A 16,700-nucleotide genomic window follows, 5' to 3' on the forward strand; every position below is an offset into this window, starting at 1 on the left:
TGGAAGTCAGGTCTCATGCAAGAGACATATGTGGGACTCACATGCTGGGGCAGGTGGTGGGCAGTCCAAAATAAGCCTCCCACTCCCTCCCCTGTCTTCCTATTGGCCTAGTCAACTTCTTACCACTGTCTCTCTCTTTTTGCTCTCCTCCATTCTTTAACCTAGCAACCTCCGTGGCAGCTCTAAGGTATGGTTATAGTTGTCTCTCTCTGCTTCTCCCCACAAGACCCCTGGTCTGCGAACACTTCTCCCACTTAGCCTTCCCACCTCTGGTTGGGGCAGAGTTGCCTTTTTGGCACAGCTCCATTTGGTGTGTCTGACTGGACATGGAAGTCCTTGGGACTTAGTCTGAGAGGTGCCATTCCTTGAAACACTCTTTCATCCTCTGCAGTACCAAGAGGCAGTTCCCAGGGCTCTAAAGCTCTCAGTGTGTTAAAAAGGGGGGCGGGGGGAGCCTTGTGAACTTCATGCCCCAGTAGCAGCTGGGGACCCCAAGCAGGGTCTTGTGGCATCCCCTGACCTGTGAATGCAGACAGAGCCATGAGTCCCCTGCCCTGGTCTTCTGAAACCTGGGCTGGATGAGATAGGTCCCTCTGGTGGAGCAGAGGGACACTGAGCAGACCCAGCAACACAGGGTAGGCAGTGCTGTCAGTGGGAATCTCAAGCCTATGCAGGCTCTGAGCAAGGCTGATGAGGTAATGCGGGTTGGGTGAGAGAGGTGAGAGGTGGGGGGAGGGGGCATTGTGGGGTAAGGGTGGGGACAAGGACAGGAGGAGGACCCCAGTCAGTGACAGGCAATGACCTAGGTTCTGACCACCAGAGGGCTATGGAGGAGTATGCAGAGACAGAATCACTGTAGCTCTGTGACAAAGGCCTTAAGGCTCTAAATGTAAGGGGACTTGGGAGACTGGGAAGAGCCTGAGGCAGTAGTCTAAGCAGAGGCAAAGAACTGTCTTAGGCTCCTAAGCCTATTGGACTTCTGGAGCAGTGGGAGGTCACAGGCAAAGAAATGGCCCCTACCCCATGCAGAAAGCATGGTCTTCAGCCCCTTACCACCACTCTCCCAGACTGTACCCTCTGAGGCCAGCTGTCTGGCCTCCCATAGTTGTTAGGAGAAGGACCTTGGTTACTGTGGCCCATAGTGCCACCCTTATCTGCCTAATAGGAGAGGTCAGTCCCCAGGGTATCCTTGGGCCATCACATCTTAACTCTCCTCTTCTTCCTGCCCAGGGCAGCCTCTTGGGTACCCCTGTTCACAGCACAGTTTTTGTGTAGCCATGAGACAAGAGCACCGTTGTCACAGCCAGGGTCAGCTGGAAAGACCTGTAGAGCTCAGTCAGTCCCCTTTTGCAGAGGAGGCGACTCACCTGAGGTCCCAGCATAGTGGCAAAATGGGGCTACAAAGCCTCTCCTTCACTCCTAGGCCAGGTGCCTTCCCCTCACTTGTAGACTGCAGCCTGTACCTTGTCCACTCATCCTCCCCACAGCAGGTCACATAAGGTATCTTGACCCTTCTGAATGGTGGTGACCCCTCATCATCCCTCATGCCCCTCTGATGTTACAGAAGCCATACGCTTGTCAGATTCCTGGCTGCTCCAAGCGCTACACGGACCCCAGCTCCCTCCGCAAGCACGTGAAGGCCCACTCAGCCAAAGAGCAGCAGGTACATAAGAAGGTAAGGTGGTTGTGCAGCTGGTCCCACCTCTACAGACACCCCTAATCCCAGCCAGTTGTCCAGTATAATGCTAGGTACCCACACTACCTGTGTATACGTCTCTATACACCTATGAATGTCACTGTTCTTCCATCTGCCTGTCTATCTGCTTCTTACCCAATTCCTGAGCATGTCTGTCAGCCACAATCCTCATCACCCCAACTGCCCAGACATCTACCCCCTCAGACTGGCCCCCTGTACCTCTCCCTCTATCAGCCCTTCACCATGGCACTGAAGCTCAGCCCTGGGCTAGGCACTGCAGGTGCAAAACCAAAGGCATGTGTCCTCGTTTGCTCTCTTGTTGCTGGGATACACACTGACCAAAAAGAACTTAAGGCAGGAAAGAATTTATTTGACTTACAGGTTATAGACCATCCATCATCAAGGGAAGTCAGGGTAGGAACACAAGAAGGAACCTGGAGGCAGGAACTGAAGCAGAGACCATGGAGGAACATTGTTTACTGGCTTACTTCCTCTGGCTTGCTTAGTTACCTTTCTTGTACAACTCAGGTCCACCTGCCCAAGGATGGTATACCGTGGGCTGGGCCCTCCTACATCAATTAACAATTAAGAAAATACCCCACAGACAAGCCCATAGGCCAGTCTGATGGAGGCAATTCAATTGAGGTTCCCTTTTCCCAGGTGTGTCAAGTTGACAACCAAAATTAGCCACCACAGCATGGTATCTACTTCCAATGGCAAGAGACAGACATCAAGAGGAAGCTCCTTGCCGTATGGTAAGGATGACAGCAGGGGAGTTGGCCTATCTGCATGGAAGCAGGAGGGTCCCAGGAAGAAGTACCAGGAGCCGTAGAAGAGGAGAGTGGTTAGGGTTGTGAGCTCTGGGACCACCTGAAGGGCTTGCCACTGCCTGTTTGGTGGCCTCAGGCCTCTGTGCTTTCTCTTCTCAACTGGAATAGGGGAATTGAGGACCACTTTAAGGGGCACTAGTGAGGATTCAGTGAGAGGATATATATCGATGGTGGAGACTGCCTGGCACAGATTCACACACTCAGGAGGGGCGTACACTGCCATTCATCTTGAAGCAGGAGTAAGTATGGGCAGGTGAATTGAGGAAAGGAGAGTGTGCCTGGGATGACCCATTGTGTGTGGGGGGGCGGGTTGGGCAATGCACACACATCTATCCCTGACTGGGCAGTCACTACATGCTAGAATTCATGCCCAGAAGTTGAGTTGTGCTCTGAGGACAATCAGTGCCATCAAGGGACCAAAATGGGTACAGACTTCAGAGATGCCTCTGGAGCTGAGTGGAAAACAGTGAAATGTGAGGTGGGAGGCCAGAACCAAGAGCAAGGGAAATGGTGGAAGTGGCCCAGGATGAAATGAAGGAGACAGGAGAGGGGCTGGGATGGGAAGGGGAGCAGCAGGCATCCCAGGGACAGGATAGACAGTGGTACCCTTCACCTGAAGAGAAAGTTTTCAGGAGAAAGCCAGCAATAGTTCCATTTGGGATCAGCAATATGAGAGCTCCAGGCCTTGCAGAAGGACAGTACAGAAACATGGGACAGAGCCCCCTGGCCTGGGTTCAAGGAACCATGGGAGTAGGGGTACTTGAGAGCAGAGAGGCTGTGGGAGTGAAGAGAATGGCAGAAGCCAGTACAGGAGTGCCAACATGGTGAAAAGACATAGACAAGAGCCCGTTCATCTATTCAATCAATGGAGTGCATACTTCTTCCACACACTGTGACACTGCTGTGAATAAAACAGGAAAGCCCTGCAGGCTGGGAGAGCAGACTGCTACTGTCCCATGGAATGGGCAGATAGGGACAGGGTGTCAGGAGCAAGCAGAACTCATAATGAAGAAGACTAGGGGCTGAGGGACTGGATCTCCATTCTGCAGGCAGTTGAGAGCCACTGGAAGAGTAGAGCAGAGTCAGAGAATGTCCAGTAGGCTCACTGGTGCACACACTGCCTCCTTAATTCACCCTGAGAAGTGGGCTGGGCTTTAACCCGGTTGTTCCTCAGCTCAGATGCTATACCTGCTGCTTCACATACTGTAGCCGTTCACCTTTCCCTGCCATCCTAAAAGTAGGCCCTATTTTATGCCCATTTTAGAGATGTAGGAACTGAGGCTCTGAGAGCTAACAAAACAGCCCAGTCATGCAGCCCAGAAGAGACAAAGTTAGAATCTGTTCCAGACCCACCTGTCTCCAGACACCCCAGATTCTACACTGCCCTTGGTGGAGGGGCCTCAGAGAGGATCACTCAGGCTTCCGTAAGTTAGGGCCAGGTGCCAGGGAGGCTGCCGTCCCCAAGTGGACTGGTGCCTGAGGACCAAAATCCTGCCCTGGCTTTCCCAGGCCCATGCTTGGTTCACATTGAGCCCCCAGGGACCTGGGCCACAGATTTGCAAACTTCCTAACAATAAGCATCCATTAGAGTCATCAGGAATGATGGATCTTTCTGGGTAAAGCGACCCTTGTATTATGACAAGTCCTTGGCAGTCCCGCTGCATTTCAGAGAGAATTAGAAATGCTTTTCTTCCTTAATTCTCCTCTCCTGCTGTTCCTAATCCAATCGACATTGCGGTCTGCAAGAACATGTCTTGGCCCTCTTTTGCCAGAAACTTCATTTACATGGAAAACAGCTGCCTGGTCAGGCTCTGGGGCAAGGCTGGCATGGCTTCCCCAGCCCAGTCAGCGTGGGAGGGTGGAAAAACCCCTCAGGATTGACTCTCAAATGCCCAGGGACATGGGGCAAGGCTCTAGCCTTCTCTGTGCCTGTTTTGTCCTGGTAGAACAAACATTTGAACAAACTAGTCTCCAGGGCCTCTACCTTTGCCAAGCTTTGGGATTTCCTTTGGAAAAGGTAGATACCCCCCCCCAGCATGTGCCTGCGCCATTGTCACCCAGTATCCTGAGAGCCCCACCCTGTTCCTACTCTTGCTCCATCTGGAGAAGTAAAGATACTCCAAGGTACCTGTTTGCAAGGAGTGTTGGTCAAAGCATACCAGCTTAGGTTTTGCTGCTAGCCAGATACCTCAGGTCCACACAGTGATCACTAGCCCACCATTATGTAACCATGTGGGAGTCTGGCAGCTGGCGGCCAGGCAGCCCTACATAGAGTACTTCACAAATCATCTTTTCACCCATTGGCTCACCACTGCCCAGAGCCTTCAATGGCAGAGGTCACAGCTGTAGAATATAGGCTCAGTGGGTGAGACACATAGAAGTTGGATTATTTGTCCACTGACACACAGGGATGTGTGTCAGAGATGGCATGCAACTTCAGTCCAGCTCCTTGGTGACCAGCCCTGGATTCTTTCCAGTTCTCCTCGTACTGACAAGGAAGGCAGATGGACAGAGGGGGAAAGGGACAGACTCTGTATACCTAAAGGACCTAATTCCCACCACCACAGGTCTCCCTCATGGCTGCTACAAAGACCTAGTAGCTACACTTGGCCATCTCCTCATCACCTAGTTTGTGCTGAGGCTACAACTTGAGGGCTGCTCCCTCAGGGACTGTGAGAGGAACCCTCCCAAAAAAGACAAGATCCCTGACTCTAGCCTGATAGGCCAGCCTGTCTCTCAGGATCATCCTCTAGCAAAATCCTTGCATGTCAAATCTTGTGTGGGCATCTGCTTCTCAGAGGTTCATTCAATGCCCATTAGCCCACTTTACAGATGAGGAAACCAGTACAGCAAAAAGGGGCTTACCCAGGCTGCTGCATTTCCTGCCTTGTCCCCTGAAGCAAGGGGTACATGTGGGCAGGTGGTCTCACACTCACGTCCCCACTGCTTGCTCTCCAGCTGCACACAGGTGCTGATCCTGAGGCTGACGTCCTGTCTGAGTGTCTGGTCCTACAGCAACTCCATGCATCCACTCCTTTGCCTACCAGCAGGGGAAAGAGTGGCCGGACCCTGAGCCAGGAACTGCTCCCAGGTATGCGTGCATAAGGCAGGGCCAGGGCACAGCTGAGGCGGCTCTTCCTCTGCCAAGCATCCTCACCCTCAAGAGAACACTGGTGCTCTGTGGACCTGAAGCCACATAGGCAAGACTTATTACAAGATGCCTGTTCCCTTGGACTTTTTGCAGCGGGGGAAGGGTTGTCTCAGGAGATATCAATCTTTCTGCTCCTTACAGCTCCGCTAAGTAGGTAGACTCTCCTGAGCATTCCTCCATAACTCCCTGTTGCCATGAAATGAAGCCCACTCCTTCAACCTGGCCCTAAGACCTCCTGGATGCAGCTCCTGGAATGCCATCTAAGCCTCTGTATATACCTTGTTAAGCACTCTCCCCTTCCTTTACAAGGGTTCCTACCCTGCCCTCAGGACCTGCCTCCTTGTCCCTTCTTCTAGGAAGTCTTCCTCTGGTCTATCACAGTTTCCCTTCTGTCTCCCCACCTGTGGCTGGGAGCTCCTCTCGGATAGGCTTGGGTCTGCTTTTCCCCAAAGTCAGCAGTATTCATCTTGGGGTACACACAAAGCCAGGTTCAGGGGACATGTGGCCCTATCTGGAACACTGTGAACAGAGTCCACACCCCTGGGTATAAGCCAGGCTCTTCCTCTTGACCCATCTATATAGTTCCCTGCAAGAAATTACTCCTTTGAGACGCACCAGTACAGTTCCAGCCTGGACTCGAAGCCCTGTTCAGTGCCCAGCATGACTCCTTTAAAAGAGAAAACCAAGGTTCTGAGAGGTTGAGCAGCTTGGCTGAAACCACATCCTGCTTATCACTGAGCTCTGTGGCCCAGTGTGGGGCTCCCTGGGCCTGACCCTGCAGGCCCATTGGCCAACAGGTAGAGCCACTGGTTCAGCCAAGGCAGCTTGCTTGTCCAAGCACACCCAGGCCAAGGTAGAAATTCTGATCTCATGGCTTGGGAACAGCCCAGATGAGGGCAGCATGGCCTTTAGATTCAGCTGATGGTTCTTAATGCTGTGCCTCCCACCCCTGCTCCCCCAGGAAACCACAGCCTCAGAACAGAGAGCTCGGCCGCCCTTGGGGATTTCTTGAATTACTCCAACCATTTAAAGCATTTTTTATTTTCTAATTTCATTCTTTTCCAACATTGAAGTAGCAGCAGACTTTAAAATATGCCAGGGCCCTTACTGTCAGCTTTGTCAAGAGCAGGTTTTCACCCATCCTCAGGCCTTTGGGTAAAGATACCCCAATGTGGGCACCAGGGAGAAGAGATATGCCTTTCCCCTCCACTTAGGTACCCCAGATCCCAAAACTGTAGCACTGGACAGGACAGGAAGGGGCTGAGCAGAGGACTCATGGAGAGAGGCTCTCACTGGTTGGGGCTGGTCCTATAGCCCCCCACATGACTACCTTGAGAGTACTTAGCAGGCCAAAAGGACTAACCCCAGGCCATCCAATCAGCAGCAGGTTCAGCTTAGGTGCCTCCTTTTCCTCCCAGAGAGGCAGGGACAGCCATCACCATCTCTCTTAACAGACACCATCTTGTTCAGTCCCCAGCTGTAAACCAAATTAGTGAGCAACACATCCCCAGAGCAGAGTCACAGGTGGAAGGGTCTGAGGCCAAGTCCATACCTCCTGCTCTGGCTTGAGGCAGTGAGGAAGTAGAGTCTTCCTCAGTTTCCCTCCAAGCAACTATGCAGAGCCTGCCCCTGTCAGTTTGCCAGCCTTCCCAGGAAGAAGAGAGTAGGACCCAAACATGCTGTGTACCTGAGGTCACACTCTACATTTCTTGCTTCTTGCTAAGGCCACCCCACATAATTCTTCAAAGCACCTACTGTGTACCCGTTCTGCTGATCCCAGCCCTCCACTGCAGTGAGGAGGAGGAATGGTCCCACCAGGCTTATCCAGGGGCACTGGGCTCCCTGGAGCAGAGCTGCATAAAGACACCTAAGGCACAGTTGGGAACAGATGTTGGAGCCAGAGGTTAAGCACATAGGGCTGATGATTGATGGTGCTGCTTTACATCCTGAAGTGGTGTGGTTTGGGGAGGCCAGCAGGCCTGATCCCCACTCCAACAGCCCTTCACAATCTCATGATTCTTTCATCCCCATCACTGTTTGTGCACAAACTGGGTTACAGTCATGTATCCATCTGGCACCATATAGGCAGAGGCCTGGGCCAGGGCAACAGCAAAGGCAGGGGACAGATTCTGCGAAGGTCAGAAGAGTCCAAAAGAGAGAGGCAAGCAAGTGATGACATAAGCTTGTCACTGATCCTGAGAGTGGACTCTTTAGCAGGTCTGTCTTCAGCTGCTGCAGGGTGCCATGATGGGTAGTGAGGACATGAGAAGCTTGAGGTCAGTATGGCAGAGGAACTTATCAGCATTCCAGCTTTCCCAGCTGTCAGGCCCCCAAATTGGTTCAAGATGGCAAGCAAGGAGGTCCTGAGGAGAGTGCTGAGTGGCGCAGGCTGAGTAGTACTAAGCTAGGCTCCTTCCACAACCTTCACCTCCAGGTGCCACCTGACCAAACTAGGAGGACGTGTGGCCAGGGCATGCAACGATGGATGACAGTAGTGCTGTCCCTAGTGGTAGAAGTCCCTGAGACAGGGAGGACAGTACTGGGGAGGACAGCTTCAGGGTGTTTGGAGGATGTCCAGAGTCTGGGGGCTCATGACCAGCTGTTGTGGAGCCATTCTAGACCCCAGCCTCAGCCAGAACCCCTGCCTCAAACATGTACCCTTTCCATATGGCCCAGGAGACAGGCCTGGTTCTCTGTCCCCTGCATGATGTTCTGCAAGTCCTTTATTTTTTTGAGGCTGAATTTCTTTGTCTTAAAATGGACTGTCCAGTTACTGAGGTGTCAGACTAGGTATGTGGAGAAAGTTTGGTGCATAATACCATACTTAATGCCACAATGGCTTAAGAATGGTACTTGCCTAAAGTCACTTAGCCACGGGCACCACCAGGAGTTTCAAGCTATGTGGTCTTCAAGTCCTAGTGCTGCTGTCTAGCAGTCAGCTTAAAGGCCTTTGAGGCCACAGTCTTCATGACCCCCTGATGCTGCCTTAGTCATTGGGCTTGCAGCCCAGCCCCACTCAGTTCCCTGTAGCAGCCTACTGTAAGTTCTTGTCAGAAGGACCAGCCTGGAATGAACTAACCTTAAGATGCTAACCAGCTAAGCCCACCTTGGAAAGAGCCTGATTGTTCTCAGACTGGCCTTTAAGGGGTGATAGTGACCAGAGCAACATTCAAGAGATATCATCTGGCAGGGGAGTGACTGACCAGTTGGTGGAGACTACACCAGTGCAACTGAGAGCACAGCTCTGAGGCCAGAGCCCTCCTGGGACGTTACCTCGATGCACTGATTTCAAGAAAAGTAATAGCAGTTTATATTCAAATAAGCATGCTAGATTATTGAGGAAGGCAAAACAGGTCCCTTTTTTTTTTATGGAGCATCCAAAACATTTCACCCTTGAGTTGACGGTGTGATTAGTGGAACCTGAATGTCATCATTAGCACCTCAAAACAAACTGTAGTTAGTATTAGCACTCGGGAGGCAGAGGCAGGAGGATCTCTGTAAGATCAAGGCCAGCCTGCTCTATATAGCAATTGCCAGGCCAGCTGGGGCTACAGGGAGACTCTGTCTCAAAAAGACCAAAAAATAAACTGTAGGCCTTGCTGTGCCCTCATCTGGCCCTTGTCCAGAGGAGCATCCGTTTTCTTTTCTGACGGGTTCCTTGGGAATGCTATACCTCTGTGGTCCTCAGACTGGACCGACGTGTAACTCTGATCTAGTGTCCCCATTAGGTTGTTAGTCCACTTATGTTAACAAGGGGTAGAGGCAATAAAAGGTGGTTTACTTTACAAGTGTCTTCTGAGAGTTTAGAATCTGAGACTAGAGCACAGCTGACTCCTATCAGGACCCTACTATAGGATACAGCCTGACCAACTACCCATTGTAGACCTTCTCGGGAGCCTCCAGGATCAGCCTGTCCAGGCCAGTATGTTGTCATTCTCTCTGGAACTGTTCACAGTGGATACCCCTCTGCTGCTTGTGTACGTCTGAGGAGGTGTAGTTCAGTCTCTCCAAAGGCAGCCCCACTGTTCTGCAATAGCTTGTTAGAAGGTTCTGTCAAGTCTGGAACTTCTTTCTATGTCTCTCAAGCTTCTCTACATTCCAAGGTACTCATTTGCTTCTGGGGGTACAGAGTCATGTCCTGCTTTTCAAGAATAGCCCCCATGGAGATTTGAAGCAACCTGTTCCATAAGTCCCTGACACCCCCCTCAAACATACAAGGTGTGCCCATTCCATGCCTCTGACAGTCCACCTCAGTGGCCCCCAGCCCTGTTAGCCAGGGCCAGAATCAAACAGAGTGGAGCTAATACCTTTCTTGTCCCTAAAGGTCTATCAGTACATCACCCTTGTAGTTCTCTCCATAAGCAGGCAATCACAGCACTAGGACATTCACAGCCACCCCTAAGAAGTGGCCAAAGCCCACTGACAGATGTTTGGTTTCCTGCAGGTGTATATCCTGGCTCCATCGCCCCCCAGAATGGGCTTACTTCAGGTATCCTGTCCCCCTCATATGATGTCCCTTCCAGGCATCACCTGCTGGAGGTCACCACTAGTTCCCATCACCACCTGTCCCCTCTGCCCACGGCTGAAAGCACCAAGGATGGGTATGTATAGTAAGCCAGTCCTCAGGGGACACATCTGGGCACCTAGTGGGAGGTGGGGGGGGGGGCAAGTGAGCTCCACACTATCTGGTTGTTACTGATAACGACAGGGCCCACATTTATGAATCTGACTGGGTCCTGTGCTCTGTATCACTTTCCATGTGTGATGTCATTGGTGCCGCCCAGGGACCCCCTACTTGAGGTGGGCAGTAGTGGCACCAAGACTTCCAGCTGCCTACCTCCTCCCAACAGAGGGCCCTGAGAAAATTCTGTCCCAACCAGGCTCCTCGGCATCCCCCTTCTAGCATCTCCATGGCCCTTTGTACATTTGGTACCAGATGTCCCATGAATGAGCCAGCTCTGGTCCCACTCTAGCCCTCAGAGCCTTAAGCAGGATCACTGTGTTCAATGTGCTTCTTGTCTTATTAGCTGGACATGGTTTAACATGCTTGGCTTAATGCCACTGCAGAAATTTGTCATCCTCACACATGAACAGAGGGAGGCTCAGCCCCAACCCCTGACCATTTTTGCTTATCACCAGCAGTGACTTGATCAAATTTGTTGCCTGAGGCCTGGCCCAGCTCCTTCCTCTTTTCCTGCCTTCTCTCCTCATGGTTGCAGCCTTGGCCAGTCTATACCTAGGTTCAATCTGGCCTCACCACCAAATCTGTGGCTCACCACTTCTACCTGGGCCCAATGCTGGGCCATTGCTGGTCAGGCTTCAGAGTTTGGTCAAATGGGGTGGGGGATTCTCTGAGGGAGGAAGCAGAAAGGGCAGTGGAAGCCCACAAAGGAAGCCAGTGGGTTGGGGAGGGTTGCCCACAGGAAGTATGCTAAGTCAGGCTCCAAGGTGAGGTTGGAGTTGGGCAAGTGGACAGATAGAGGAAGGAGCAGTAGGGACAGAGGCAGGCTTGGTGTGCACTGGGAAAAGAACCATTGTGTTGGGTGCTAAGCTGGAGAGAGCCCTGGGGCCAGACAAAAGGCCAGTCATGGGGCTACCCTGAAGGTTAGACTAGGACTGCTGCATGGACTGGACTGTGGGGGCAGGAAAGAGCATGGGGTATAAGATAGCAGCCTGATATGGGGCCAGATGAGTGGGGCAAACCTAGAAGGCAATCATAGCACAAATTTAACAGGAGTCAGAAAACCCTGGTTTAGGTGAGAGAGGATAGCACATATGGGAACGGCCCAGGGAGTGCAGAAGTCAGGCTGGGGAAGATTATGATTACAAACTGGGCACAAAGGGGTCCCCAACACCATGAGTACTCCCTGACCCTCTTTTCTAAGAGGCATTAAAATAACCTCCTTTAGGAATGTAATGAGGACCACCTGCACCTTCCTGGCATTGTGTCATCTGGAACAGGTTCCCTCCACAGTAGCCCCTGCCTTCTGTCCCCAGCTCAAGACACCTGCTTATGCAGCAGCCAGCCTCAGCATCTCTAGCCACAGGTCACCATACCACAGAGGCCTTTGCTATGCTGGCCTGGGCTCACTGCTCAGCCTCATTCATCCCCTGCCTGCTACCCATATAAGTGCCTATCAAGAATGCCTGTAGTGAGAGGCAGAGTGATGACAAGATAGGACCCCGGCACGGCTGCCCTCCTATCCCCAGGCTGATGCCTGCGGGGTGGCGTGAGTGGGCCCCAGCCACCAGGCGCCTAGTTCCTGATGCCTGCTGGAGAGAAGGGCCTCCCGGCTGACACAGCCTAGGCTCCCCTGAATGGATTTCTTTTCAGCCCCAGAGGAGAGATGGGAGGAAAGGCCTTCCAGCTTCCTCTTCTTGCCAAAATCAACACGGACCAGCCACCCGAGGCTCCCTAGCAGTTTGCTGGGGCATTTAAATAGCTTGACAGAATTATCTGATTCACTCAAAAATATGCTAAGAGGGCCTGACTTCATGAGCAAATGTATTTACCCTGGCTCAGAGGAGACACTGAATTTGGTGGGTTTCTTTCCCAACCCTGATGGAGCCCTGGGTCTGCCAGAGAGGTCCGAGGTAACTTTTATAGGTTCCAATTGAAGCTCAAGCATTTGCTGTGGGAGTCACTTGCTTGGCTCAAGAGAGGGCTCCAGGTGACCTCCCTGCAGTTGGAGTAGAGCAGCTCAGCCTGTATGTCAGCTGTGTGTAGTTGTGTTCTGTTTAATTTCACTGACTGTGAAGGTGGCAAAGGCAAATTTATGGCAGGGTAGAGACAGGGAAAACAAACTTTGAGGACCAGTGTGCCTCCCCCTCAGATCTGTGCTTGCTTCTACCCTGCAGTTCATCCATGAGGTTTTGAGCTGAGAAGTTTGGAAACCTACCTGTTTGGGGGCATGTTGGCACATGCCTATAATGCCAACACTCAGGATACTGAGGCAGAAGGATAGCAAGTTAAGGGCAGCCCAGGCTACATAATGAGACCTTGACTCAACAACGACAACAAAAAAACCCTCATTGTTGGTGTTGTCCAATTGTTTGCCACATGTCAGGCCCCTTGCTGGGCCCTAGTGATTCAGAGGACTCAGAGCTGGTCCTCCCTACAAGGCACAGCTGGTTTTGGATGCCCAGATGAGAGAGACAAGGCAGAGCTGAAGGAAGGGAGGCATCTCTTCTTACCATGTCTTGGCCCAGCTTCTACCAGGAGGATGGACAGTGAGGACACCTAGCTTGTGCCCAGGCCTCCACAGTTGGCCTCACATAGAGGAAAACTCTGTCCTCCCATGGCAGCCTTCTGAGGAAAGCCTGAAAATATTAAGTACAGAGACTCAAAGAGGGCTTGGCTCTTGAACTTCAAACAGTGATGTCCTAAACATGTGGAAGATGGCAGTATAGTGATGGAGCTGTGGAACATGACCAAGCAGAGGATCCCTGTTCACTACACTAGTGTGAAGTAGAACAAGATCGCTGTGCCTCTGCCCTGGCTGGCCTGCTCATGGTGGTCTGTTCTCTCTAGCCTGGGACCCTGCTTCCTCTCACCCATGATCAGCCCGCTGAAGGGGCTTGGGGCTCCACCACTGCCACCATCCTCTCAGAGCCAGTCTCCAAGGAGACAGCCTTTCTCCACGCTCCCCAGCAAGCCGACCTACCCACCCTTCCAGAGCCCACTACCACCACCACCTCTGCCCAGCCCACAAGGTAAGTACACTTCCCAACTGTTTATGACCAAGAGGACTGACATATGGCCTAAGGGAGGCAGGTGTATACTCTGAATAGCAAGCTGAGCACTGAGGGCCACACTGGGCCTCTGGCCTCTGACAGGTAAGACACCTTACCCTCCTGTCTCCTTTCCCTATGTTCTCATTTACACCCTTGATGCTTGACCTGACAACATGGGGGCTGATCCCCCGCCATGAGCTGGGCCCTTCCTACTCTAGCACTTCTCTCTATCACCGTATCCCTTGCCTCCTCCTACAGGATACCAGGGCAGTTTCCACTCCGTCCAGAACTGCTTCCCCTACAGTGACTGCTACCGGACCACAGAGCTGGCACCTGCTGGGGATAGGCTGGTGGGTGATACCCATGGTTTCAGCCCCCTTCAACCCAATGGCTACCCAAGCCTCAGTGCACCTTTACCTGCCCCAGGTGAGCTGCCCCAAAGCCTCCCTTCTCTGAATACTGCTGAGGCCAGCTCTGTCGGGGCTTTATGCACTGTCTTTGAACAGCTCTGTGGTAAGGTCTCCCATGTAAAGATGGCAATAGCTCAGCAAGGCCCAGCCCTAGAGCCAGCATGGACCCTCACTGGACAACCCTCAGAATTAGACTGTAGCTTATGGTCTAAATGATGTTTCATCCTATGTGTTCCAGGATGGAATCAGGCTCTGTCCAGCAGGCAGAGAAGAGCTCAAGGCAGCAGATATGTGGGTAGAACCTCCACCCAAATCAGCCTCACGATCCATGTCTAGTGGAGGCTGAAAGGTTCAGATCAAGCGGAAGCTGAAACTCTGCAGAGGGCTCTTGAGCAGTCTGTGTGCAGCCCAGCAGGAGAAGAGGGACCTGGCCATAAGCTGGGCAGAGAGCCCAGACAAGAACAGATCTGTGGGTCCATCATTGGGAATGTCCATGTGTTACATACCTGCTCCATGTCTGATTCACCCTTCCCATGTTATGGAGCACATCTGCATGCATATGTGCTTATACAGCTGGCTCAGGTAGTTCTGGGCAGTGTGAGGAACTCCCAGGCACACACATACTCACCAGGTTATATTGATGTTACCTACCCTGAGACTCACATCTGGCTTGACAGATGTACTTGTGCACATGTATGTGAGCACACTGAGCAGCTTCATGTCAGCATGCTTGTGTTTACATAGTCCTGTGTTTGAATACAGCATATATACATCTGTGAGTGGATGTGGGTCATATACATGCATGACAGGACTGTGTGTGAACAATCTGTGCAGTGTGTGGTCCTCTGGAAGAATTTATGGGAACCCTGTTTGTGATCCAGATTGGTGATTAGGCACTACCTCTATGCCCACACTGCTGGCTCTCATCATCCCGTGCTCCCATCCCCCACCCAAAGGGGGATTTTTATTAGTTTAGCAGCAAAGCTGGAGAGATGGTCAGTGGTTAAGAGCACTGGCTGCTCTTGCAGAGGACCTGAGTTTGGTTCTCAGCACACACATAGCAGCTAACAACCATCTGTAATCCCAGTTCCAGGAGATCTAATGCCCTCTTCTGACCTCCATAGGCACTGTATGTGACGCACATACATACAGCAGGCGACACATACATAAAAAATAATTTGTGTGAAAAGCCTGCTCTGACACCAGGGCAAGTGGCTTCTTCAGGACCGCTCAGCTGCCTCACTGCCAGCACCTCCCATCGAGATGACAGTAGTCCCAGACTAAACAAACAGGTGGGGACAAAAGACCTCAGAGCAGTTAGCCCAACCCCACTGGGCTAACTTAACAAAGCCACCGGGACCATGACGGCAGCTCAGGAACAGAGCCCTTAAGGTGGCCCTTCCAGGTCCCTCCTCAGTTAAAGGCCCCTGAGCAGTGATCCCACTCTGGAGATAACATGTCCACCATAAAAGCAAGATGTCCCCAGAGCCAGATGGACCTGACTTCAAATGCCAGCTCCCCTTCTTACTAGCAGTGTGACCTTGGACAAATATCTCCCCTCTCTGAGCCAATCCTTTTACTCTAAAATAGGATGGTGTCCAGTCATAGTGGCACATATCTTTAATCCCAGCACTCAGGAGGCAGAGGCAGGCGTATCTGAGCTCAAGACCAGCCTGGTCTCCTGGTCTACATAATGTGTTCCAGACCAGCTGGAGCTGCAGGGAGACCCTGTCTCAAAAAAATAAAATAGGATAATGAATCCCATGTCACAGGATTGCTGTGAAGTTGTGAGTTAGGCTTAAGTGATCACTTACTAAGTACCCTCCGTCTTTTGGGTATCTTCAGTCTTGTAGGAGGGAGGAACCTGAAAGGATGGGGAGCTGAGTCCTTCCACCAAGAGGTGACAACCTCTAAGGGTAGGAGCAATGACACTCCCACCCCATCCACCCTCCCATCTCTTCCTCCCTTTCTTCAGCACTGGAGAGAGGATGCCCCAAACCAATCTACCTGTCTTCCCAGCCTCCATGGGGGCCTCTCCACCCAGTCACCAGCTTCCTCCAGCTGCGGGCCCATGGAGGGAACATGTGAGGAATGACCCCAGATGGGTTTATTGGAACCTGGAGCAGAAGGGAGACACAGCTCAACCTCTGCCATCCTTTCACCCTGATCCTCTGCCATCTGCCCACAGGCTACGAGGCCCTGGCTGAAGTCCCATGTCCTACAGCACTGCCACCACAGCCATCTGAAGACCTGGTATCCAGTGGCCCCGAGGACTGTGGCTTCTTCCCCAATGGGGCCTTTGACCACTGCCTGAGTCACATCCCTTCCATCTACACAGACACCTGAAGGAGGCCTGCTACACCTGCCTGCTCAGCTCATGGACACTGCTTCACCCAAACCACATCACACGAGGCAGCCAGGCCACATCACAGGGGCACTTGCCTGCACAGAGAGGGGCTGTTTGAGCTCAGAGCTGCCTCCAAGGATTGTGGCCCTGTGACAGTCCCATGACCGTCTTCCTCCTTTTCTCCCTATGGTTTTCAAATCACAGACCTCGTGTATATAAAATGTACCTGACTTGTTTTCCATTCCCCTGTCCGTTTTATATTTTTGGTTTTACAAGAAAAACATTAAAAACTGGAAACTAGACATGGAGGCCTATTTCTGCTTTGAAATTCAGCCTAAAGGCCAAGACTCAGAAGATCTTAGGGGAGTGCAATAAAGAGTCGAGAGTCTGGGAGGCTTCTGGGATGGGAGCCATGGTTACCTGTCCCCCATCCTACACTGTGGTTCTTAACAGACCCCAGTTCCAATCCCAGAGCAGCACAGCCAGGTAGGGATATCCCCAGGACAAGAGAGTAGAAAGGCTGGAAGAGGGG

General features: G+C 52.1%; 1 protein-coding gene across 1 annotated transcript in view; it reads left to right on the forward strand.

Moving 5' to 3' along the window:
- Glis1 (GLIS family zinc finger 1) overlaps positions 1-16,468 on the forward strand; it is a 202,599-nt gene extending 186,131 nt beyond the window's left edge. The window contains exons 6-11 of the mRNA XM_017799181.2: positions 1,565-1,675; positions 5,485-5,617; positions 10,122-10,278; positions 13,209-13,390; positions 13,670-13,837; positions 16,010-16,468. Of these exons, the coding sequence (XP_017654670.2) occupies positions 1,565-1,675; positions 5,485-5,617; positions 10,122-10,278; positions 13,209-13,390; positions 13,670-13,837; positions 16,010-16,167 (909 nt within the window). The 3' untranslated portion in view covers positions 16,168-16,468. The remainder of the gene's footprint in view (positions 1-1,564; positions 1,676-5,484; positions 5,618-10,121; positions 10,279-13,208; positions 13,391-13,669; positions 13,838-16,009) is intronic.
- Positions 16,469-16,700: the final 232 nt, after the last annotated feature.

Source organism: Nannospalax galili, unplaced genomic scaffold (genome assembly GCF_000622305.1).
Source record: "Nannospalax galili isolate Female #2095 unplaced genomic scaffold, S.galili_v1.0 scaffold1878, whole genome shotgun sequence".
Lineage (NCBI taxonomy): Eukaryota > Metazoa > Chordata > Mammalia > Rodentia > Spalacidae > Nannospalax > Nannospalax galili.